A 20507-nucleotide genomic window follows, 5' to 3' on the forward strand; every position below is an offset into this window, starting at 1 on the left:
CAACTCTTGTCGGTGTACTGTACTCAGCTGAAGGATTGAGCCGCTGCGGCAACGCGTCGATCAACTCGACCAGTCCAAAGAAAATGGAACATTTTATTGGTGGAATGATGATGGTAATGCACTCGCGTCTATGGCGATTGGACGAGCAAAATAATACCACGCAGCACGGCTGAGTGCCGGAGGAGGGTCTTCAGGCGGCATCATGGTGACATTATGTGTAAGAAACCTTGCTTTTGAAGTGTTCAGGTTGACCAAAGGCCGTTCGCAGCTGTGGCAGATTGATGCCAACACTTGATTGGCTGGCACATGATGTGCAAGGTGGACCCTGGGCGTATTTTTTTTGTAAGCGGGTGCGCACTGTTGTAGTAAAAGGGAATAGCCCAAAGTGCGGTAGACTAAGCCAATGAGGAATATGGCAAGGGACCCATGCAAAAAAAAAAATAAAGAAAAAAAAGTTGAGAGCGCGTGTACGATTGTGAGGTGCAATAATCAAGTCGGGCTGGGTACTACTTGGGTGTTTCGATACAAAGAGGCACGTTTAAAAAAAGACTTAGTAGTAGCAGGATCCCGAGATGGTGAGTCCGTTAATGATACAGAGGATGGCGTAGTGTTCATGAGCGTCTTATGTTTGTGCAGGTCCACCGATATCGCTGGCGGATACAGCCCCTCTTCACGCCTGAATTTCACGAGGATTTCTTCAGGGCGCTGTGGAGCCTTCAGGAACATGGGCGATGTTTCGCAGGAGAGGACCTGCATGTCGATGCTGGATGAATAATGCCGCCTGAAGCGCAATCGATCTGCGGATTGTTTTTTGCTAGCGCAGAAAAGGTGGGTTGATATGGTCGGGGGTTGTTCACTCCCAAGGCCATGTCGTTCTAACCTACCCATTGGTGGTCACTCAATGTGTATGCCCCATGGTCAATTGGGACTACTTGCTGCCTACACCGCCTCACCCCTCTCAAGGGCCACGTTTTGAGCCCTTCTTTTCCTTCATCATCATCCTCAGGCCCGTCCTTCTTCATTCCCATCCATCCCTCTTCTTCATCCCCACTCTTCTCCGTTCTTTTTTTTTTCTTTTTTTCTTTTTTTCTTTTTTTCTTTTTCATCCCCACTTCTTGCTCTCCTTTCCGTGCCAGGTACACATATCAACCAAAAAAAAAGAAGAAAGAAAGAAGAAAAAAAACCATCCTCAATGAGCCAGGGCGAGGAACACAGGATCCAGGCACCGACCACCACCACCAACGGTAATACCTCCTGTGCACAACCTACTTCCTCCTCCTTCTCCATCGTAGCATCACCCATCTCACCAAAGACTCCTTCCTTCTTCCCTGCTACTGGACCAGAACCCTCCTCCCCCCGACCCTCTGTCACCCTTCCCTCCGCAACCCTACCCACCACCTTCCCCCCGCGACCGACCTACACCATCGGCACAAAGAGCCACGCCTACAGCGCTGACAATCGCAAGTCCGTGCCTGCCTCCCGAGTGCCTGCCTCGCCATCCTTGACCTCTGCGTCCATGCCCGAGACGGACGAATCGCCTCTCAAGGCAGCCCTTCCTACCTCTGCCTCCATCCCAGTCTCGCCACCAACAAGCCCTTCAACGGGCACCAGCATCCATCGCGCCTCAAGCCTCCAGCGCCTCAAGTCGCCAGCCTCACCCTCCATTGAGTCTGCAGCAGGACCAGGATCTGAGACCTCTGTCCCGCCAGCAGAGGGTACTGCCGTCGCAGGCACACTTAGCCGAAAGTCCTCGCTCTCCCTTAATCTCAGCCGCCACTCGTCTCTGTCCAAGAAACATGGCAATAACGATCGTGAACAGGCCGTGCCTGCCTCGCCCTCGTCGACCCATCGGCCCCAGAAGCATTTCATGTTGAACCGTCGAAGCGTCTCGCAGGACTTTCAGATCCGCCTTCAGCAACAGCAACAGCAGCGACAGGAAGACATGGGTGGCGAGGATGTCTCTGAAGTCGGTGAGGATCTGATGCCTGGAACACCCACGTCCATCTCATCTCTCGGGTCAAGCACAATGGGAATCGGGGTCAGCGACAAGGAACGGGACAAGAGTCTGTCTGGTCGGAGTAACAGACTGAGTCGGGTAAGGACTCTATTCGATCTTTCTTCCCTTTTCGTTCCAGACCAAGACTCCAGTCGTAACTTGTTGCATTATTGACACTGTCAACTGTTCTATTTTTTGGGTGCATGCTAGAGTTCAGTATCCCTGATCGAGTCGAGGAGTATCCAAACACTCAGTAGTAATCTCGCCATGGTCAGCTCACCCACAGACAGCGAGTCCCCTCAGCAAAACAGTGATTCTCTCCTCTCGGTGATCGCTCAAAAGGAAGCCAGGATTGCTCAGCTACGCGAGGATCTAGAGACGAACTTGGCTGAGCTGACCCAGCTCAAGGAGCGCTGGTCCCAGATGATGATCGAGGAGCGTAATCGTCAGCAGGCCGAAGCCTCTGCCTCGATCCAAGAGCAGGAGAGACAGCTTTATGGTCATAGCAGCTCGCTTTCGGTATCACATCGATTGTCGACCACAGGAGCAGGCATTTGGGGCACCGTTGTCGGCAGCGTCAGTGGCATCAGTGGTGTTAGCGGTGGCATCAGTCTTCACAACATCAATGCCCTCCACCAGCAGCAACAATACCAATCACCTCACTCAACGATGGGCAGTCCAAATGGTATTGTCAGTGGTCGAAGCAGCACCAGCAGCAACCCGACAAAGGGCGAAAGTCGGCCTACAAGTCCCTTGCCGGCATATCTCAGCAACTATTCTACTCTCAATGGTCTCAGCAGTCCGGTCTCGCCTGTTGGACAGAATGGTAGCCTGGGCTCTGCATCTATCAAGAAAGGAGACAGGACATCAATGTCTTCGCTTTCGACATGTTCCTCATCTCAATCAAACGCTGGCGATGGCCCAATAGCGTTCGAGGCGGGCCATTCTAGCCAGAGCAGCTTTAGCAGCGCAGGACATCCAGATCCAAGTTCGCTGCAGATGCAGCTGCACAAAGAACATCGCGACTCGAGAAAGATGAAGAGGGAATCAAGTGGGCTGTTCATTCCCTCGGAGGCAGAGGAGGTCTTAGTCAATACAGGCCGTGCTCTTTTCAAGGGGTTCGGCTCTTTGCTAGGGGGTATTCGAACAGTTGTCACCGATGTCGCAGAGTCCGATAGGTATGCGTGATGCAAGCATAGGACAGCACATACACTCGAAAGACAGATGGATGAATCCCCAAAACGATGCTTTCGTTGTCACGAACCCTTTATTTATTGTTTGCTACATACTTCATTCTTTGCGCATAAATAGATTCCAGCATTCCAGGCAACGAACAATTGATATGGTGTCGGGATTGGCACAAACGGCAGCGGATGCGTTGCCACTGCCGAGTCACGACGATATCTACTATCATCACCAACGATTGCGGCTGCTGGACGAGGAGGAAGAGGAGGCATTGTCGGTAGAGGAGCAGCAGCAACGGCACCAGCAGCAGCAACAGCAGGCCAAGGAACGGCGAAGGAGAGAGCGTCAGAAGGAGCGCGAGAAAGAAAAGGAGCGAAGACTACAGGAGGGTGAGCAGGGCGGATCATCATCAGACCCTGCAGGCGTAGCTCGTTCGCCTAGTTTGAAGCGACGGACCAGTCGTAAAACCGATCTTGAGATGAACTCAAATCAAAACAAAGCTGACAATCTGACAACGGAACAACAAGAGACGGAAAAGGACTCGCTGTCCAGATCTATTAGCCAGTCTTCGATCCAAGAAGGGCCCAAGAGCAAGCTGGGATCGACCATCGCCGCTGGTCTGGCTCAGGACGAAGAGGAAGCCTTGGAGTGGGATATCGAGGACAGGGAGCTGTTGGAGAGCCTGGAGGCAGACGTACGGGAGCAAGAGAAGGGCAGTGCTGAGATGATCAAAACGGTTCCGGAGCTAAGATCTGCGGTAGATACCCCAGTTAGGTCGGGCTTGGGGCCCTCGACTGCATTCGCATTATCATCCAAAAAGAACGACTGAGGCATACACACAAAATAAAAATTGTATTCTTTTCTTGACCATTCTTTGACCATGACCATGGTCACAGTTTACACGGAGACCATTTGTTTGTAACTGTTTGGATCGGTTGTAAAACTCGCGCGATACGCGACAGGGGCGCATTGCATATTTGCCTGTCGGTAGGTCTTCTTCCCCTTGAATGCATCCCTGGATTGCTTTTATTATTATTATTATTATTACTTTGCTCAGTCATGCTAATTACGAGGGTTCAAGTACGAATAAAGCATCGGTATCGAGCGGTGCTACTAAAGGTCTAGGAGCGATAGCCCAGTGACGGCCAACACATGGGTGACGGCGAATATTGCTACTGTACTCGCAGATAGACTTGTGGCTCCATTGGATGTGCTGTGTGCGACAGACGCAATTGGTTCAGAGCCCCCGATAGTCGGTTGTGGAGCTGCAGGTGCAGGAAGTGAGCCCGTTGATACAGTGGTGACAGATTCGTTTAAAGTTCCCTTGGGCCATGTCTGGATGATGGAGGTCTTGCACAGGGCATTGTAGACCGGGACAAGGTTTGTCCAGTACTGAACGAACTCGGAAGTGTAAAAGGACGCAATTCTAGGCATCAAGTTCGTGGCCAGGTAGCCGACTGTGGCGTTCAAGGCGCGTTGGGAGCAGATCGAACAAGTGTCCGTGCGATCTAGACTCTCGAAGAAAGGCCGCTGGGAGGCACGAATCGTTCCTGAGGTCAAATAGAGAGCCAGGTTGGTGATAAAGCGACTGTTGGGACTCCCTACGACTGGGTTGGCAAGACAGTAGGCAGGTGGGTTGACGGCCGGTGGGGGCAGCTCGATCGCGTTGGGGTCAAGGGCACAATACATGATGTGGATGGGTTCTGCAAAGAAGATCTCGAGCGCGATCTTACCCGTCTGGAGAATGTTGCCGTTGGCGGCTTCTGCATCAATAGAGGCGTTACAGGCGGCCATGAATTTGACGGTGCCCGAGAGGAGGCTCGAACGCGAGCAGGTTGGTGAGAGGGGTGGGGAGCAGACCTGGTTGAGGACCTGTCGGTAGTTCGGAGTCGCGCCTTGGGAGACGAGCGCGGCGTTGTAGGCCTGATCTGTGTAACATTTCTGAAAGACGCCGTTGCCATGGACTGAGGGCGCGTAGTCGCCATAGACAGCCGTACAATTGGCATCCTGGGCCTGGATTGTGGATGCGAGGGCGAGGAGCGAGGCGAGAGACGTGGCAGCGAGCAGACGCATGGCGATTAGCGATGGGCGATGAGAGAATGAATGTGAATGAGAGGAGGAATGAGCAAGCGCGTGAAGGGACGTCTGGCACTTTTGTTCTTAAAGATTACTGAATGCGGGGTGCCTGAATGGAGCCAAGGATAGCAGTATTGTATTTTCGAGCGCGCTAGGGCCAGAGCTCGCGTGCATATGGAGGGATGGGCAGAATGGCCAGGCCCGGGGTGGGTCTGAATGGGGCTCAAAGATAAGGTTGCTTTTATTCTGAACGACTAACTAACGGCTGATAATGCTCCATGACGAGGCTACAGGCAGGTGTTGATGGGTGGTCGCCAAGGCAAGGACCGATAGCGATCCCTTAGTGTACAGGAGAGCCTTGTCTTGAAGAGGGGGGGGGGCATTCGGGGGCTCCACAGTCAGTTCCAACAGTGCCGGGTAGTACAGCTCTTATCTCAGGAGACAGATGCAAGAGGCCAAGAGACGAAAAGAAGGAGCTCAAAGGAAGCGGACGAGAAAGTACGCGAGGGAGATACCAGGCGAGGGGGAGAGAGGGAGGAACGAGGGGCTGGCAATGCGAGGGGGAGATGTAGTTGTACCCAATGGTGATGGCGCCATGCCACGAACACCCCCCTTCCGTTATCCTACTTCATGCAGCTAGTCGTTGCCCGTTCGAGGGCAGGAGCCACAGAAAAACAGGAAAGGAGGCTCGGGATCCCGCATATACTAGTGCCTTGGTAACGGGGATGTTTACTGACTGGCATTACTGCAGTCCACTACTCCGTGCCTGTTCCGGAGAAATGCTCTCACCAGCCAATCAAGCTCAATCTAGATTTTGCTAAACACAGCCACAGAGTCATATTAAAAAGCACGATCTGGCGGAGCATTTTAATCGATTGTTTGTGTGTGAGCGCTTACAAGTAGGCCCTGGGCCTGGACAAAAGAGAAGTTTGATCCGCAAATTAAAGGCGAATAAGAACAATGCTCTCGGCTAATATATGACTGTAGAGCTGCATGGCTACATCGTTACTAGGTTACTAGGTCTGTTCATGTGTAAATACTTACAGCTCGGTTTTTACGCCAGTCATTCTACACATGCATTGGCGTAAATCAAGAACTATGCGGTGGACAAAAAAAAAGTGGAAGAAAGAGTAAGAAACGCCGCTGGCTAGAGGAGCATGCAATTCCCCCCCAACCGACGACGTTTGTTTGTGTGTATACGTTCCCTTGTTGTTGTTGTTGTTGTTGTTGTCAACTGGGAAATCCACGTATAGAGATGGTGTTATCTCAATCAATCAAAATCTACGCTGCTGGATACTCACCCTACTGCATTAGTCTATTTGATACATGGCTGCGGGGGGAAAAGTACGCCTTACGCCAGATATGTGTTTCTTATTTACGAGGCGGAGCGAGTTACCAAGAGAGTGAATGCTTGACGCACAAGAGACAGCTGAGAGGACCGAACGGAGTTTTGTCGCTACTGTGAATCTGTTGCGCGTTGACAAGCATCGCTTGAAGCACAGCGCAGCAAATTGAGAAAGCAATTGTTTCCTTCTTTCGTATAAAACACATTGAAACATGCAATCTGGACGACATACAGAGTTGCATGTGTTCACTTGGGTGCATTAGTCTATCCCGGCTGCAGGGAGAAAAAAGTGATGCCACGCCGGATTATTAGGGAGCGCTGAAAGTTCATGCTCGATCAACTCCGAGCTCTAAACTAATTACACAGCGTCCGAATCGATTAAAAATTCTTCCCCTATCCTCCATTAACTAGGCTGGATCGGACACAGCAGAGTTGGAGCCCGCAGAGTGTGTCCTTGTTGGAATTAATGCAATTGTAGGACAGCAACATGAACGAGGAGAAAAATGAGGAGCGAAGATCGTTCTGCTTCTTGCATTGCCGCTTTGTTTGCGGAGAGTTCTACGGCGGAAAGTGAAGGGTGGGGGGAAAGTGCTCTGGGATGCTCTGCATCGTGTGTTCCGACTGTATTATTGAAATAGCGTGCATAATAAAATAATATGAGATAGTCTACTGTTCTGGGTCATGGACACAAGGTTCGGCTTTGGTGTGGTGTAACATTGGATGACATGAATTGGCAATAATCCATGCTTGAAAAGATTGCTAACAGCACGAGTTGCGCTGTTGCTCAGCTATACACAACACTTTCTTTTTTGATGAGAGCCTGGATGCGTGTTTTTTTTCCCTCTGCGCTTGAAAAGGAGACCATCGATATGACGGGCGTCTACGGCTAAAGGAAGGAGCCAAGTCAAGCCTGTGCTGACAACACACACCGCTTTATGGACACATGCATATGGACCAAGTCAGCGTAAACATACCTGCCGTATATTTTTTTTAACAAGTCTATAGAAGTACCCTTGCAGGCTGAAGGCCCAGGCCCTCGATTGCCACGGCCCATAAACCATCCCCCTCCCCCAATCCCTCGCTAGACTGGTCTGTCTTACCCACGCCTGTGCTTAGCACTCCTATTTGTATTATATATACCTCACCCTGGACCTTACTCTGTCCTATTTAATAGCCATTGTTTTGTTTTTCGGAAGCACTCATGGCATGTACCTCACCGCGCATCATATGAGAGAGATCTTTGAATCATGTATGCGCGCGCTCACAGCCACCACCACACGCACGCACATACAAACCCACCTCCACGAGCAACACTAAAATCAATATGAAACGACCAAGTCTTTTATTCCCCGGTTGATTGAGTGGTGTGTGCTTGCTTGATTTTGTCTGCAAATCCATATGCGCATCCTTATCGAGCCTTCTGGACAGCATAGCATCCAGTGACCGCTCGACAAATACAGCACAGCGGCGGTCCGTATTGTGATTCTGTCCAATTGACTGAGTATTCACAGGAGTACATACGGCAACAGCATTGAGTTCAATGTATTCATTGCACCGTGTCTATCTGGCAGTCTAAGTGATAAACATAGCACAAGAATGATTCTTCTCGGATGTTTCGGGACGCGCAGCCATAAACGAAAGTTGTTGACCCAGACAGCAATGCATGTTTTATTTTCCTCCTCGTTCTTTTTAGCTGTTTGGCCCCCATTCGATGCATGCACACGCACACATACACACACAGACAGATACATATTGTTCAATGCACAGTAGTCGCTCGCCAAGTTAAATTGAATGAAGACGACGATTGAATGTGAAGAAAATAATTAGCTTTGAGCATAGCCAGAGAAGAAACACCTTCTATCCCACCCTTGTGTTTGTTCCCTTTCCCATCCTCCTTAGACCGGTCAGACCTTATTGGGACACCCACACCATCCAGGCGCAGCCTTCTTGCAATCCAGCCATTCCAGAGACAGGGCTCTTTGAGGTAACCACAACAGTAGGAGCAGCGGCACAGTAGTAAATAATAAATTGACATTAACGTGTAAACACATACATGTACAAGTAGTCGCGCAATTGAATACAACCCTTCTTTAGGTCGATCCTATACTTATTTGCTTGGCTTGCTTGGCTAGCAGGGAAACCTGGGTGTGAAATGTGTTGGGATTCATTATTCTTTTGAGTAATAGTTTGCGGTGCTCTTTGTTCCTTTCCTCCATCTTGCTTTTCCAAAACCCTCCTCAACCCTACCAGTCTCCTACTTGGCATCATCCTCGCCCTCGTCCCTTGATATCTTCGACATCCTCGGCACCTTCAATACCATCACAAATTAAAAAAAAAATAAAAATCAATAAAAAAATAAAAAGTAAGGAAAGAAAGGGAAGCGGTACCTCTTGGGACACATGCAGCTGCAACAAAGCAAGGGCAAACCAACCAAAAAGAAGATGTTTGCTTTACCCCTTGTTGCATCCTTTTTTTGCTTTCTTTTTTTCCCTCGAGGAATCTCTTTCCCTGTTCCTTTATCTCGTTTTCCGCACCGCACCGCACTGCATTGCACCTTCCTCCTCCTCTACTACCCCACCCGCACACAGCACACACATTATAGTAGACGTAATATAGTAAACCTGCTACTGTATGTTGGCTGTAGGCTTGTTTGTCCGTATGCATCCAGTCAAATACAAAGAACAGACAACCTTTGAGAGAGAAAGAGAGAGAGAGAGAGAGAGAGAGAGAGAACAGAGAGGAGAGAGGAGAGAGGGAGAATTACCCCGTTGTCCAGACAGAACAGAGAGAGCACATCACAGAGTGCTTTTGATTTGATTCACCAGAGTATATAGTCCATTCAGTACGCGCATACAACACGTTCATACCCCTGGAACTTTTCTCCCTCTCGTTCTCCCTTCCCCCCCCCCCCCCACCCCTCACGCTCTCACACTCCTCTCTCTCTTCCCTTTCTCTCTCTTCCCTCCCCACCCACACACAGCGGGACTCACTTCCCCCCACTTCCCCCAGTCCCCTCCCCATTGCCCACCCTCCACCCCAGTCCCACACAGCCCCATCTGTTCCCATTGTTGTCTCCTCCCCCCCTACAGGTCTGCCTGTCTGACAGTAGAGGGTTCATTTTCACAGCCTTAGGGTGAGTCTGGCAAAAGACAATCTCCTCGGCAGCAGCCTTGACTTCCACTACCTTCCATCACTGGCTGATCGCACGGGCGCAATCGTCCCCTTTCCCTTTTTTCATTCCATCGACATCCCTTTTTTGTCGTCTTCCCTCACATCCTCTCGTCACGCATCGCCTTCAGGAAAAGCGCATCGCTCTTTTTTTTTTTTTTTTTTTTTTATAATACGAAAAAATATATATAAAAGAGCTGCATTGGCAATACCCCAACCCTCCCTCCCTTCCTCTCAAAACAAAGCGCAGTGGTTGGACGCCCTATTTTTTTTCTTTTTCTTTTCTCTTTCTTCTCTCTTTCACCCACGCGTGTCCCCATCTATTTCCATCCTCCCTCGCCCATCCATTCGCTGTCCATTCGCTGCTCTCGCTCGGTCTGATCATCATCAAAGAGTAAGCAGGTGGAAAATACAGAGCACGTCATTAGTGTTGCTGTCGCAGCTCGCTCCACTTCACCGCCTTCAACAAGATCTCCGCAACAGCCTTGTTCCATCCGATCTCTTTTCTTCTTCCCTGCCTTCCCCTGCCGGCGCAACCTTTTCTTTCTCTCTTTTTTTGTGTTCCGTTTGTTTTTTTATTAAAACAAACCTGTTTTTGATCGTCATTGAGTCTGTTGTCCCTCATCGCAGCCTTCATCTGCTCACATCCACGCTTTCCTCTCTCTTTTACTCATCTCTTACTTTTTCGCCACCGCTGCGGCTGTGCGTGACAGCCAGGTCTAGCCAACCCACTTGACTGTCATCCGAGGGAAATAATAAACCCAGCTTTTGAGCATTCTGCCAAGAACGCCACCACTACCACATCCGCTGTTGCGCCAGTCTTGACAGGAACAGGAATAGTGGTCCCTGCTCTAGTCTCATCTGCATTCATCAACAATATAATCAAGACCAATTGACAACCACCAGGGGCCAGTACAAAAACACAAAGACAGAGCCAAGGTCAAGGAAAAAGAAGCACGAAGTACTTCAAGAAGACAGAATCGGTTTGAGCGCGAAGGTACACACTTATGCAGTCCTCAACAAATATCATAGGTAAGCAAACAACTAGCATTTCCTTGCCTTCATTCTTTGCTGTCTGTTCACGATATGAAAAAAGCAAACCAGCATGAAACAAATGGCGATGTCTACTGACCACATCTCCCTTCCTTTGCGCTTTTCTATAACCTCTTCTCACGGTCGTGTTTCGATAACATGAAATGATGTGGATCATGTTCTAGCAGCTAACCATTCCCCACAAGTGAGGCCAACGTCAGAATCTACGGAATTCAGGGCATCAGGATCTTATTCCACCAGCCCTTCGCACAACGCATCCGCGCAGACCGCACCTCCTAAAAGATCTGCTGCCGAAGGAGAACACCATCAGAGAACCCACTCGTCTGCCATGGGACCAATGGGCGCCAACGAGAATCATGGTCCCGTGAGAAGTAAGCCGACTCAACAGAGCGCGCCCCAAAATCCTGACGGCCCAGGACCCATACTCGCTCGCAAGTCAGATTCACATCAGGACAGAGGCATGCGCGGGGGGTCACAGAACGAGACGGACCACGATCAAGATGAAGAGATGGAGGAAAATGAGGACGCTGATCGCTATGACTCAGAAGAGAACATCGACGAGCTCATGGATGAGGCCGAGCTTGAAGAGGCCGAGGAATCGTCGTTCTATTCCCGTCCTGATTCTCACCAGCAGAGGGGCTACCAGGATCAGCCGTATTCTCAGCAACAACAACAGCAGCAGGCGTCTGGACATGGATCCCGATCATTGCCCAACATTTTGCCACGTCCGGGATCAGGCAAAGATCAAGCAGAAGGAGGTTCTGATTATCTTTACGACGGAGCAAGTCATGAACGTGACCATCCAGACGAGCAAAGGCACTCTTCCATGTCCGTTTGGGACGCTAACGCTCCTCGCCAAGGTGCCCCTCGCAACAACCGACCGCTTCAAGCTCGACCGGCCCTAGGAGCGGAGATGGGCGGCGCATCTGACCCGAATTACGAGGACAATAACAGCAACGGCACGAGTCCAAGCAACGGAGCATCCTCGGCAAATGCTCCAAGCGCCGCCTTCCACAGTGTCATTGTCAACAATGGCAGCAGCAAAAAGAGGACGACCCCTGCGAAGCACAAGTGCCCTCAATGCGACAAGTACTTTACTCGACCCTTCAATTTGAAATCTCATCAGCGAACACACACACAGGAACGTCCATTTGTTTGTTCCTTTGCACACTGGTAAGTGCCCTCTCCCTTCTCTCTTCTTGCTGTGTACTTGTGAGTATAGACATTTTTGACCGCGCACAGTGCAGAGACCGATTGAAAAAAAAAATGGGGGAGATGGGCACAGCCGTTGGGGAGCGAATGGCGGAGAGATGGTGGGTGAGGAGCACGGGCAGCAAAGGATGTGTTTACGGAAACTATTGCGTGGTAGTGGTGATTGTGCATCGCAATTTTGCGTGTTTTTTTGTTTACTCTTCATGCACAGATATGTTTGTACTTCTGTGCTCTTTCATGCAGCCTTGCCTCATTCGAATTGTTGACTGCCAATCGATGTTTGAGGCGTGCTTGACGGGTTCATGGCTGGATGGTAGAACAGGAGTTTGGGAAACGTGTATGAGAGCCCCCATTCCGCTTTGAAAAAAAGATTATGTTTTAGTTGGAGATGTATGCAGCATCTTCAGCTATCGAGGAGAGAAAAAGAGAAAAGCAAGGTTGCAGATGGTCGAATGGCAGTTGAAGATACAGCATTAGGGTACGCAAACAAGCAGGCAAACGCACTAGATTCTAACCACTTGATTACTTTACAATATCCTTTTAACAGCGCTAGAGCATTCTCGAGACTGCACGACTGTAATCGGCACATGCGCACGCACTGGAGAATCAAGCCTTACAGCTGTCCTGAATGCCATCGCAATTTTGTCAGACAGGATGCATTGACGCGACATCTACGATTGGACTTTGGCCACAACCGATGCAGCGGATACCCTGGCCCATTACCAGGGGGTTCCTCCAACCAGGACAAAACGGATGAGAGCGCAGACGACGCCATGGGCGACTCTTCGACAGACACCCCAGGACATTCCTACTCTGGACCAACAAGAATGGATGGTGGTAGCGCTGCAGCCAAGGCTGGTCCCTCGTACGCAACAACTACCTCTCCCACGTCTCCTTCCCTTCCATCCCCTGGAGGACATGTTCACCGCGCCCCACGCCCCGATAACCAGGATATTGACACCCATCGTCCTGTTGCGCCCGTCATGCCGGCTCGCGACTCTCGTATGCCCCCCAAGTCCACCTTGGGCCCCGAGACGGTTCAGGCTGGACCAGAACCTGTGGAGGAACGTGAACCGGTTCCACGTCGCGATGCAGCGCCACACACAAGGTATCCAAGCGCCAGCGCACCCATCAGCTTTGTCCATCGGAGTGCACCCGTAGAGCGCAGGGCAGTGACACCGCCTCAGGCCAAAGACAACCCTGCGTTCCTTTCGCAGCATTCGCGCTCGTATTCTCATTCTTCCTTCACTCATGCCCAAGCGACAGCCTCCGCTTCAGCAATGTCTGGGACTCCTCCAACATCTCAGTCGTCAGGCCCACCATTGTCTAACGGCATGTCGAGCCTGGAAAGGAGGAACCCTCCCACAAACACAAGAAATGGGGGTCCTTGGCCTGCACAGGGACACGAAGCTGGCGCCTCAGCAGGATATTATGATCAGAATCCGCCGTCGTCTCGCCCACCCCCTTCAGGTCCTGGCATAAGTCGTCATGAGGGGCCTTATGGCCCAGAGTATGACCGCCAGCGAACGGTCACAGTCGCACTACCACCGGAATATCCATCCTCGCCCCATGATACAAAGCATCATTCACCTCCAGCACACTCTTCTGAATGGGCTGCTCAAGAAGGCACCAGATCATGGAGCTGGGAACATCGGGCATCTGAGGCAAGACATCGCCAATCTACTTGGTCATCTTCGTCGTCCATCAAGGGTCCAGCGCCACCACAGCTTCCTCAGGAACAAGTCGCTCATCCTTCCTCCATGCCACCGCCACTTCGTGCCTCAACTATGGATTCATGGCAGAAAGGCCCTTCACGAGAAGACGTCATCTCGCGGGACGCTAGGGAAGGCCCCAGCTCTGGCCGTATGCCTCCACGATCCTCATCGAGTTACTCCAACACTCCTTACGCCGAGGAACCTGCTTCAGATAATCACCCGCGACCCTTACCAGGACCCACCCAACCAATGGCGCGACCAACGGAACCCTTTCGCCGTCCAGAACAGGAACGTGATCCTCGTCAACGATCCATGACGGAGATTGATCGCATTCGTGGACCAGGTGCAGCATGGAGCGAGCAGCGATCGCGGTCATACCATGAGCTAGATACAAATGTTGACCCCAGATCCAGATATGAACAGCATCCAAACAGTCCTCAGCATGGGTGGGATGGTGCCCCAGTCGGCCGAGCATCTGCCGTAGATGGACCCCCTCCGGCCCCCGAACGGTCTCATTCTTATAGTGGAGTGGTTGGAGTGGAGAGGATGCATCCTCAGGGCGCTCGCTATCATGACAGGAATGTTTCAAGGGATGCAGTAGTAAACTCGAATGATGCCATAGCCCGTGATTATCGACCGACTCGACCTCACAGCACTATGGAGTACGAATCTGACCGAGACGCCTATCACCGACAGCAACGATACTCGGGGGAGCCAAAGCCGTTGCCGCGGGAACAAAGGCGGTCCATGTCTCCAGTGCCCCCTCATCGTCACGTGGGGGTGGACCCAGGAAGACCTTATGAAGGAAATCCACGGTATTCTTATCCTACAGATCGATCAGAGCAGTACAGTCGCGAGGAGACAGTGAAAATGTCCTCTCGATCATTTCGGCACGAGGAAAGATTGGTGATGTCGCCAATTTCTCGCGAGGACCAGGGCGGCTACTTTGGCGAGCCTGGTAGACCAAATTCATTCCGTGCTTCGCAAAACTATCCATCGGCTCCGCCGCGACTACAAGATCCATCACATCGTCAGTCTGATGTGCAGCGCGAACTCCCTCGTCGCGACAGACATTCCGTCGACATGCCACTAGCTTCGCCTACATCTGCTGCAGGCGCGGCGTCGAAGCGGCCGATGTCCACTGCCTCCGTTGCATCTCGATAAACAAGCTCATTTTTTCATTCTCACATATCTCATATACATATTTCTTTGGACCAGACGGACGACATAATAACTTAACAACAGCCTAAGCATTGTTTCTCATCATTATCACCAGTCGTAATAAAACGTTTATTGCTTGTTAAAATAGTTGCGATGATTAAAGATAATAAGTTTTTATACATTGGTAGTGGTTGCCTAGAGCTACGACACGATATGGCTGCTGGCAGCCGTATTTTCAATGGATGGTGTCGATTCTGATGTCCTGTTCGAGAGAGAGGTGCAGATCCTGTAAAGCCATATATCTTTGGAAGAATGATGACGCCCAAGAGGCCTCGGGTGTGTTTCTAATCCATGGGTACTAATGATGTTGGGTTTGGTGCCTCTCCTTTGCTTCAGCAAACAGCCTTGTTTGTTCCATCAAAAGTTCCTCTTCCGTCTTGCCAGAATTCTCTAGCCTTCCCGACTTTTTGTCCTTATCCTAATATTCAATCAATCAAGCGGTCAGTCGTTCAGTCAGTCGTTGCCTTCGCACATACTCTTGTAGACATCTGCAATTATATAGACAATGTCTGATGATTAACCAATCCTTTACCTTGACCTTTTGCTGTGTCTTGTGATCCTGCAATACAACTTCGACTTCTGGCAGATATCCGTCGAAGCCCAGTGCCTGAGTTTATATATTTTCGGAATTGAGGCAATGTACATCCGTTCAGTGTCATACACAACTGGACAGTACTGCCATTACTTTGTTGTGTATCGTGCTAGACAGCATTTCTTACCTTGAGTGCTGCGATAACATGTTCCGCTGCGATTGTCTTCTTTGTTTCCTTCTCGCAGATCTCGTTTGCTTCCGATGCCAGCAAGTGGATGAACTCTACGCTCCGTAAAGAATGGCAAACCCATCGGTCAGTTCCGGTCCTGCTCTATATCGCATTTGTTAAGGGTGGATAACGTTATATAGGTCACCCATACCGACGCAACATTCGATAAGAAGGTCGCGCGTGTCCTTAGCACAGGCAATATCGTCCGGCATCATTTCGTTTATAAGTTTCTGTACCGTCGCTATTTGATTTTAAAAAGGAATCGAACACTATGATTAGTCCGGTCCAGAGCAAGAGTCCATACTCCTTTGGCCCCCCCTGTACCTCTGGAAAAACGACTGCGCGGAGTTCTTGCCTTTTGGTAGTGACAGTTCGTCGTCATTTCCTCGTTCGTTGTCACTCATCCTGGAAGTGTCCGATGTAAAAGTCGGTAGACAGCTGGTGATTGTCGTTGATTGCAAGGTTGCTGGTTGCTGATGAGCTTTGTTTGTAGTGCTGCGAGGTTAAGAACATAACCAGCATTGCTGGGTGCCGTTGGAGTAGTGGCACTGCAAAAGTGCAAAGCCACCAAACAACCCTTTCCCCTCGTTCTACACACGTACGAAGCATTCATTCCTTCTCTCTTTCTCTGTCCCGAAGACGATTATCAACGATTACCCAACAAACCGTGCAACAAACTAGGACAAGGTCACCATGTCCGGTAAAGAGCCACACAAGCAGGATCCGCCAGAAGTGGCCGAGTTCCACAAGGAGCTTTATGGCCTCTTCGACTCCCGCACTGCATCGGCATCCAAGATCGATCGCTTAACAAAGATGGCCATCAAGTCGGCTAGAGTAAGGCAGATATAAAATTCATTCATCGCAAACATCGTGTCCTGAAGTCTGCTTGTGCACCCAGTAGCCGAGTTGATTTTTCTTTGCTGTTACTAACCTTATTGACTTATTGTTTTGCACATGTTTTGTATCATTTCAAATAGTACTACAAGAATATTGTCTATCATCTGGAAAAGTTCATCACACGATGTGTTCCTGAGTACAAGTTGACGGGTCTCTACGTGCTGGACTCCATCTGCCGGGCATCGCAATCTATCAAAATCAAGTCTTCATCAGGATCGTTTTCAGGATCAGAATATGTTGGGCGGATTGAGCGGAACATCGAAGCTTTATTCGCTGAGTTTTGCAAGGTGCAAGAGGACAAAGAAAAGGTACGTTTGCGTGGTATTTCTACGCCGGATATGGCACTGTATTGCCTTGTGCACCACACCTGATATTGCAGCTGGAGCCCTACCAAGGACGTACCAGATCATGGATTGCAGGACAACACTGGATTTTTACGAGGAAATAAGGATCGAGGCGCTCAGATTATCTTATTGTCGCTGGATCGTCTTCAACATCAACATAAGGAGGCTTCAAAGATGAATATCTCTCAGTAGCTAAGGCATTGCAGCTTGAGTGACCCTTTAAGGAGGGCGGACGGTATGGCAGTATATGTTGTCAAGCGCACGGAATGGGTAACCACGATGACAAAAGAGCAACAGACACCTAGCCAAGGGAGAGAATATGTCTAAAACAGGGCAAGGAGTTTCGGCAACACTGGAATGATCATGGACATACGGTTTTCGCTAGCTTTTGCACTTGGACGCCAGGGCCCCGGTCATGTAGTATCGTTCAGCCGTGGCAACACACACCAATAAAGTCCAGCAGGAATGGCTTTCCCATGTATTTTACTACTGTGATCAAAGCTGGGCTTGTCAAGCATGCTTCTAGGAATGCTAAAACTTATACTTATCTCTCTCTCTTCCTCTATGTTGTTTCCCTTCACCGTTGTCACTGCCCATTTTTTCTATTACATCCACTCTTTCACCATTCTTTCGTGCGCCGCACCGTTTCGACAATTCGACAATCGCTTACATCCATTCACTTTACTGGTATGCTTTTCTGACTATCTCAATCCCACGTCCTTGTCTTATTATACTTTCTTTCCAAAATAAATTGCTCCGCCCTGTAGGAGAAAGTAAAGCGAGTGGTTGAGATTTGGGAGCGTTCAGGAACGTTTACGCCGTCAGTAACGGAGAACATCAGGAAGAAGTATTTTCCACTTTTGGATACAGCAAAGGCTCACACGGATACGCCGCCTTCGTCCTCATCAACTATACAGCTTTCTGGTAAATAATGCAGCCTTTATGACATATCTATGTCTGAAAGCCTTATGTACATAATATGTACAATATGTGTCAAGGATTTCACCAGTATGGAGTGTTACTAATATGCTTTTACTGCTTGACCTACCACCAATAATAGCAACGGAAGCAACTAACGGAAATGCAGGGAACCAAACTGCATCTTTGATCTCCTCTTTGGCTGCATCTTTGGCACAACAATCAAACAATCACATCAACTCTCCGGCAACGGTAACGGCAGCGCCCTCATCATCCACATCATCATCGAATTCATCGACACCGCTATCTGTAGCGGCAGTTCCAGAACAGGAGAACGCCACGCGGTACCAGCCCATAAATCCTACTCATAACGGTCATCAGGGTAACACACTTCTCGCAGGAATTTCTGATCCGTCATCAGCACTCGCTCTACAAACGCTGCTGGCAACTGTCTCGCAGGTCAAAGCAGCGGCAGCCTCATCTACAAGACCCGCAGCAGGAGGTATAGGAGGTCTGTTCCAAGCGTATCCATCTTTGCCCTCGTCGTCAGTCTCCGCGCAGGCACCATCGTTCCAGGCGCCTTCGCATGCGCTGCCTCCGGTGCTGCAGCAACTCCATGGGGTGTTATCGAATAGCAATCAGAACGGGGCATTTCTCCCTAATAATAATACCATGGTTTCAAGCACTGTTGCGTCTCCTTTTCTGCATACTGATAACCACCAAGCGGGCGGCTTCAACAATGGAAATGGAAGCGGTGCGAATGGGGGTTCGATTCTGCGGGATCCACGTGTAGATCAGGCACGCGTGGATCCGCGTCTGGCCTTTAACCAGCAGAACGCTCACGAGTCCGCACAGCCCCCAAGAACACAGCCCCTCGCAAGCGCAAGCGCACAGCCACTCTCGCAGATACCGACACCCATGTTTGGCTTGGCCGCGCACTCTTCCTTGTTGCCACCAACTGCGACAGCTTCAAGCGCACCCAATTCTCTGGGGCTCAGTTTCGATGGTCAGGCCATGGCCCACCTGGCATCGCTCTTGAATCCCCCCAAGAATGGACAAATCTCATCATACTTGCCATCGGATTCGGCCTCTCTGCCAACATCACCTGCACCGTTCCTTATGGTCCAGTCCATTCGAGGGCTACAAGAAGGAGCTGGACAAGGCTCTTTGAACGACAAACAATACCAAGGAAGCTCACCCAGCCAACCAGGTCGGCCATGGATGGTGCAAGAGCCATATGCGCCGCATCACAACGATACCAACAACAACAACAACAACAACAACAACAACAACAACAACAACAACAACAACAGCAACAGTGGTCATTCTCAGGCAAGAGGGCAAATTCAGCCTGCTCCTTCTTCCACTATGGTCAACGATGATCCAACGGTCGATTCAGATAAGATTCGAGGTATGTAGGCTGCAAAGGCTCGCAGTACCGGCTCCGCAGGCAACGGTCTACTAATCATTTATGTTCCTTCTTTTTCTTTCCTTTCAGTGATCAGTCGAACTCTTTGGGTGGGAGGTTCATTTGTTCCCACTATCTCTGAGCCAGAGCTCGAGGCCATCTTTGCAACCAAGGGTAGGATCGCCACACTGATGGTCAACCATGCAAAGTTTAATGCCTTTATCAAGATGGCAGACCGTATGCAAGCGGAGAGATGCAAGGCTGAGCTTGATCGCACAAGCGTGCAGGGAGAAGTCATGAAGGTGGGATGGGGCTGTGGGTTTGGACCGAGAGACTGCTTTGATTACACTGCTGGATCAAGTGTTATTCCGCTTGAACGATTGACGGACACGGACAAACGCTGGCTCAGTAACAGTGTGGTAGGTGGATTTGGTCCTCATGAGCCCATCCGGGGAGGCGTTGTTATCCTGGAGCCGAACATTGAGACTGTCGGTCCCGATGGCCGTGAGGCATTACCGAGGAAAGCTAAAGGATTTGGCGGTGCAGGGGCAACAGGGGGTGGTGTAGGTCGAGGAGGGCGTGGTGGTAGTGGATTTGGAGAGGTCCGTGGCCGAGGGCGAGGTCGTGGTCATGTTTCAGTGGATCAGCAACAGGAGTTTTCGGACATGTTTAGAAGCCGTGGTGTGGGTGGTGCTAGTCGTGGTCGAGGATTGGAAGACCATTCACAGCAGCGGTCGCATCCGCTCCCGAACCGTCCTCAAGGTGGGGTACTGGGAGCAGGGTCGACATGGCCAGGGAAGCGAGAGTTTGGACAGGGTTCGGAACAGGAAGCGAACAGCGAGGCCTATAACCAGCAGGGTATGTCTTCAGCTGTAGGCACAGGAGCAGTGGCCTCAGGATATCATCCACAAAGCCAAGACGAGGATATAAGGCGGAGTAAGAAGTCGCGATGGGAGTGATACGGGAAGGGGTCGATAAAGCATAGCTTGTACTCGAGTAAAGAACTTGACCAATGTACACCACAACGAACATCTTTGAAAATAGCTCCGACCACTCAGGCGCTTGAGCCACAATGTCTATTAAGCATTGCTGTACCTGGTTGGTCGTCATTCCATTCCCTTTCCTCATCTGTGTTGTCCATCGAACCCCAATTAATCCAACCTCCATACTTTGCTTTCCATCCCCATCTCGCCTCTCTACATCGCCTC

General features: G+C 50.3%; 7 protein-coding genes across 7 annotated transcripts; 4 read left to right on the forward strand and 3 right to left on the reverse strand.

Moving 5' to 3' along the window:
• The first annotated feature begins 1066 nt into the window (after positions 1-1066).
• On the forward strand, positions 1067-4049 carry BC939DRAFT_459860 (uncharacterized protein). Its single transcript, XM_051556783.1, has 3 exons — positions 1067-2095; positions 2207-3174; positions 3308-4049. Exons 1-3 carry the CDS (start codon positions 1193-1195, stop codon positions 4008-4010), a joined length of 2574 nt encoding a protein of 857 aa, XP_051409356.1. The 5' UTR covers positions 1067-1192; the 3' UTR covers positions 4011-4049.
• Positions 4050-4162: 113 nt separating this feature from the next.
• On the reverse strand, positions 4163-5397 carry BC939DRAFT_459862 (uncharacterized protein). The gene has a single exon (XM_051556784.1). It carries the CDS (start codon positions 5252-5254, stop codon positions 4295-4297), a length of 960 nt encoding a protein of 319 aa, XP_051409357.1. The 5' UTR covers positions 5255-5397; the 3' UTR covers positions 4163-4294.
• Positions 5398-8665: 3268 nt separating this feature from the next.
• BC939DRAFT_459869 (uncharacterized protein) lies at positions 8666-9334 on the reverse strand. Its single transcript, XM_051556785.1, has 2 exons — positions 8850-9334; positions 8666-8743 (listed from the first exon to the last, which is right to left on the reverse strand). Exon 1 carries the CDS (start codon positions 9264-9266, stop codon positions 8922-8924), a length of 345 nt encoding a protein of 114 aa, XP_051409358.1. The 5' UTR covers positions 9267-9334; the 3' UTR covers positions 8666-8743; positions 8850-8921.
• Positions 9335-10583: 1249 nt separating this feature from the next.
• BC939DRAFT_261669 (uncharacterized protein) lies at positions 10584-12214 on the forward strand. Its single transcript, XM_051551067.1, has 2 exons — positions 10584-10802; positions 10991-12214. The coding sequence occupies exons 1-2, from the start codon at positions 10778-10780 to the stop codon at positions 11998-12000; spliced, it is 1035 nt and encodes a 344-aa protein (XP_051409359.1). The 5' UTR covers positions 10584-10777; the 3' UTR covers positions 12001-12214.
• Positions 12214-15159, forward strand: BC939DRAFT_261504 (uncharacterized protein). Its single transcript, XM_051551066.1, has one exon. It carries the CDS (start codon positions 12428-12430, stop codon positions 14912-14914), a length of 2487 nt encoding a protein of 828 aa, XP_051409360.1. The 5' UTR covers positions 12214-12427; the 3' UTR covers positions 14915-15159.
• On the reverse strand, positions 15019-16240 carry BC939DRAFT_459873 (histone-fold-containing protein). Its single transcript, XM_051556786.1, has 5 exons — positions 16088-16240; positions 15884-15973; positions 15691-15785; positions 15504-15578; positions 15019-15389 (listed from the first exon to the last, which is right to left on the reverse strand). The coding sequence occupies exons 1-5, from the start codon at positions 16134-16136 to the stop codon at positions 15270-15272; spliced, it is 429 nt and encodes a 142-aa protein (XP_051409361.1). The 5' UTR covers positions 16137-16240; the 3' UTR covers positions 15019-15269.
• Positions 16241-20310, forward strand: BC939DRAFT_459877 (uncharacterized protein). Its single transcript, XM_051556787.1, has 5 exons — positions 16241-16566; positions 16710-16937; positions 17741-17897; positions 18034-19302; positions 19390-20310. The coding sequence occupies exons 1-5, from the start codon at positions 16426-16428 to the stop codon at positions 20256-20258; spliced, it is 2664 nt and encodes an 887-aa protein (XP_051409362.1). The 5' UTR covers positions 16241-16425; the 3' UTR covers positions 20259-20310.
• The last annotated feature ends 197 nt before the right edge of the window (positions 20311-20507 follow it).

This window comes from Gamsiella multidivaricata, assembly GCF_025024155.1.
Source record: "Gamsiella multidivaricata strain RSA 2152 chromosome Unknown BC939scaffold_60, whole genome shotgun sequence".
In the NCBI taxonomy this organism is placed as follows: domain Eukaryota; kingdom Fungi; phylum Mortierellomycota; class Mortierellomycetes; order Mortierellales; family Mortierellaceae; genus Gamsiella; species Gamsiella multidivaricata.

Excerpts from the sequence above, each read along its gene's own strand:
- BC939DRAFT_459860 (XM_051556783.1), top strand. The coding sequence starts at position 1,193 with ATGAGCCAGGGCGAGGAACACAGGATCCAGGCACCGACCACCACCACC. Across the intron at positions 2,096-2,206 it reads GGAGTAACAGACTGAGTCGG|AGTTCAGTATCCCTGATCGA; the intron begins GTAAGGACTCTA and ends GGTGCATGCTAG. Across the intron at positions 3,175-3,307 it reads GATGTCGCAGAGTCCGATAG|ATTCCAGCATTCCAGGCAAC; the intron begins GTATGCGTGATG and ends GCGCATAAATAG.
- BC939DRAFT_459873 (XM_051556786.1), bottom strand. The coding sequence starts at position 16,136 with ATGAGTGACAACGAACGAGGAAATGACGACGAACTGTCACTACCAAAA. Across the intron at positions 15,974-16,087 it reads CGAACTGTCACTACCAAAAG|CGACGGTACAGAAACTTATA; the intron begins GCAAGAACTCCG and ends AAAATCAAATAG. Across the intron at positions 15,390-15,503 it reads AGACACAGCAAAAGGTCAAG|GATAAGGACAAAAAGTCGGG; the intron begins GTAAAGGATTGG and ends ATTGAATATTAG.
- BC939DRAFT_459869 (XM_051556785.1), bottom strand. The coding sequence starts at position 9,266 with ATGCATACGGACAAACAAGCCTACAGCCAACATACAGTAGCAGGTTTA.
- BC939DRAFT_459862 (XM_051556784.1), bottom strand. The coding sequence starts at position 5,254 with ATGCGTCTGCTCGCTGCCACGTCTCTCGCCTCGCTCCTCGCCCTCGCA.
- BC939DRAFT_459877 (XM_051556787.1), top strand. The coding sequence starts at position 16,426 with ATGTCCGGTAAAGAGCCACACAAGCAGGATCCGCCAGAAGTGGCCGAG. Across the intron at positions 16,567-16,709 it reads TGGCCATCAAGTCGGCTAGA|TACTACAAGAATATTGTCTA; the intron begins GTAAGGCAGATA and ends CATTTCAAATAG. Across the intron at positions 17,898-18,033 it reads ATCAACTATACAGCTTTCTG|CAACGGAAGCAACTAACGGA; the intron begins GTAAATAATGCA and ends CACCAATAATAG.
- BC939DRAFT_261669 (XM_051551067.1), top strand. The coding sequence starts at position 10,778 with ATGCAGTCCTCAACAAATATCATAG. Across the intron at positions 10,803-10,990 it reads GTCCTCAACAAATATCATAG|CTAACCATTCCCCACAAGTG; the intron begins GTAAGCAAACAA and ends ATGTTCTAGCAG.
- BC939DRAFT_261504 (XM_051551066.1), top strand. The coding sequence starts at position 12,428 with ATGCAGCATCTTCAGCTATCGAGGAGAGAAAAAGAGAAAAGCAAGGTT.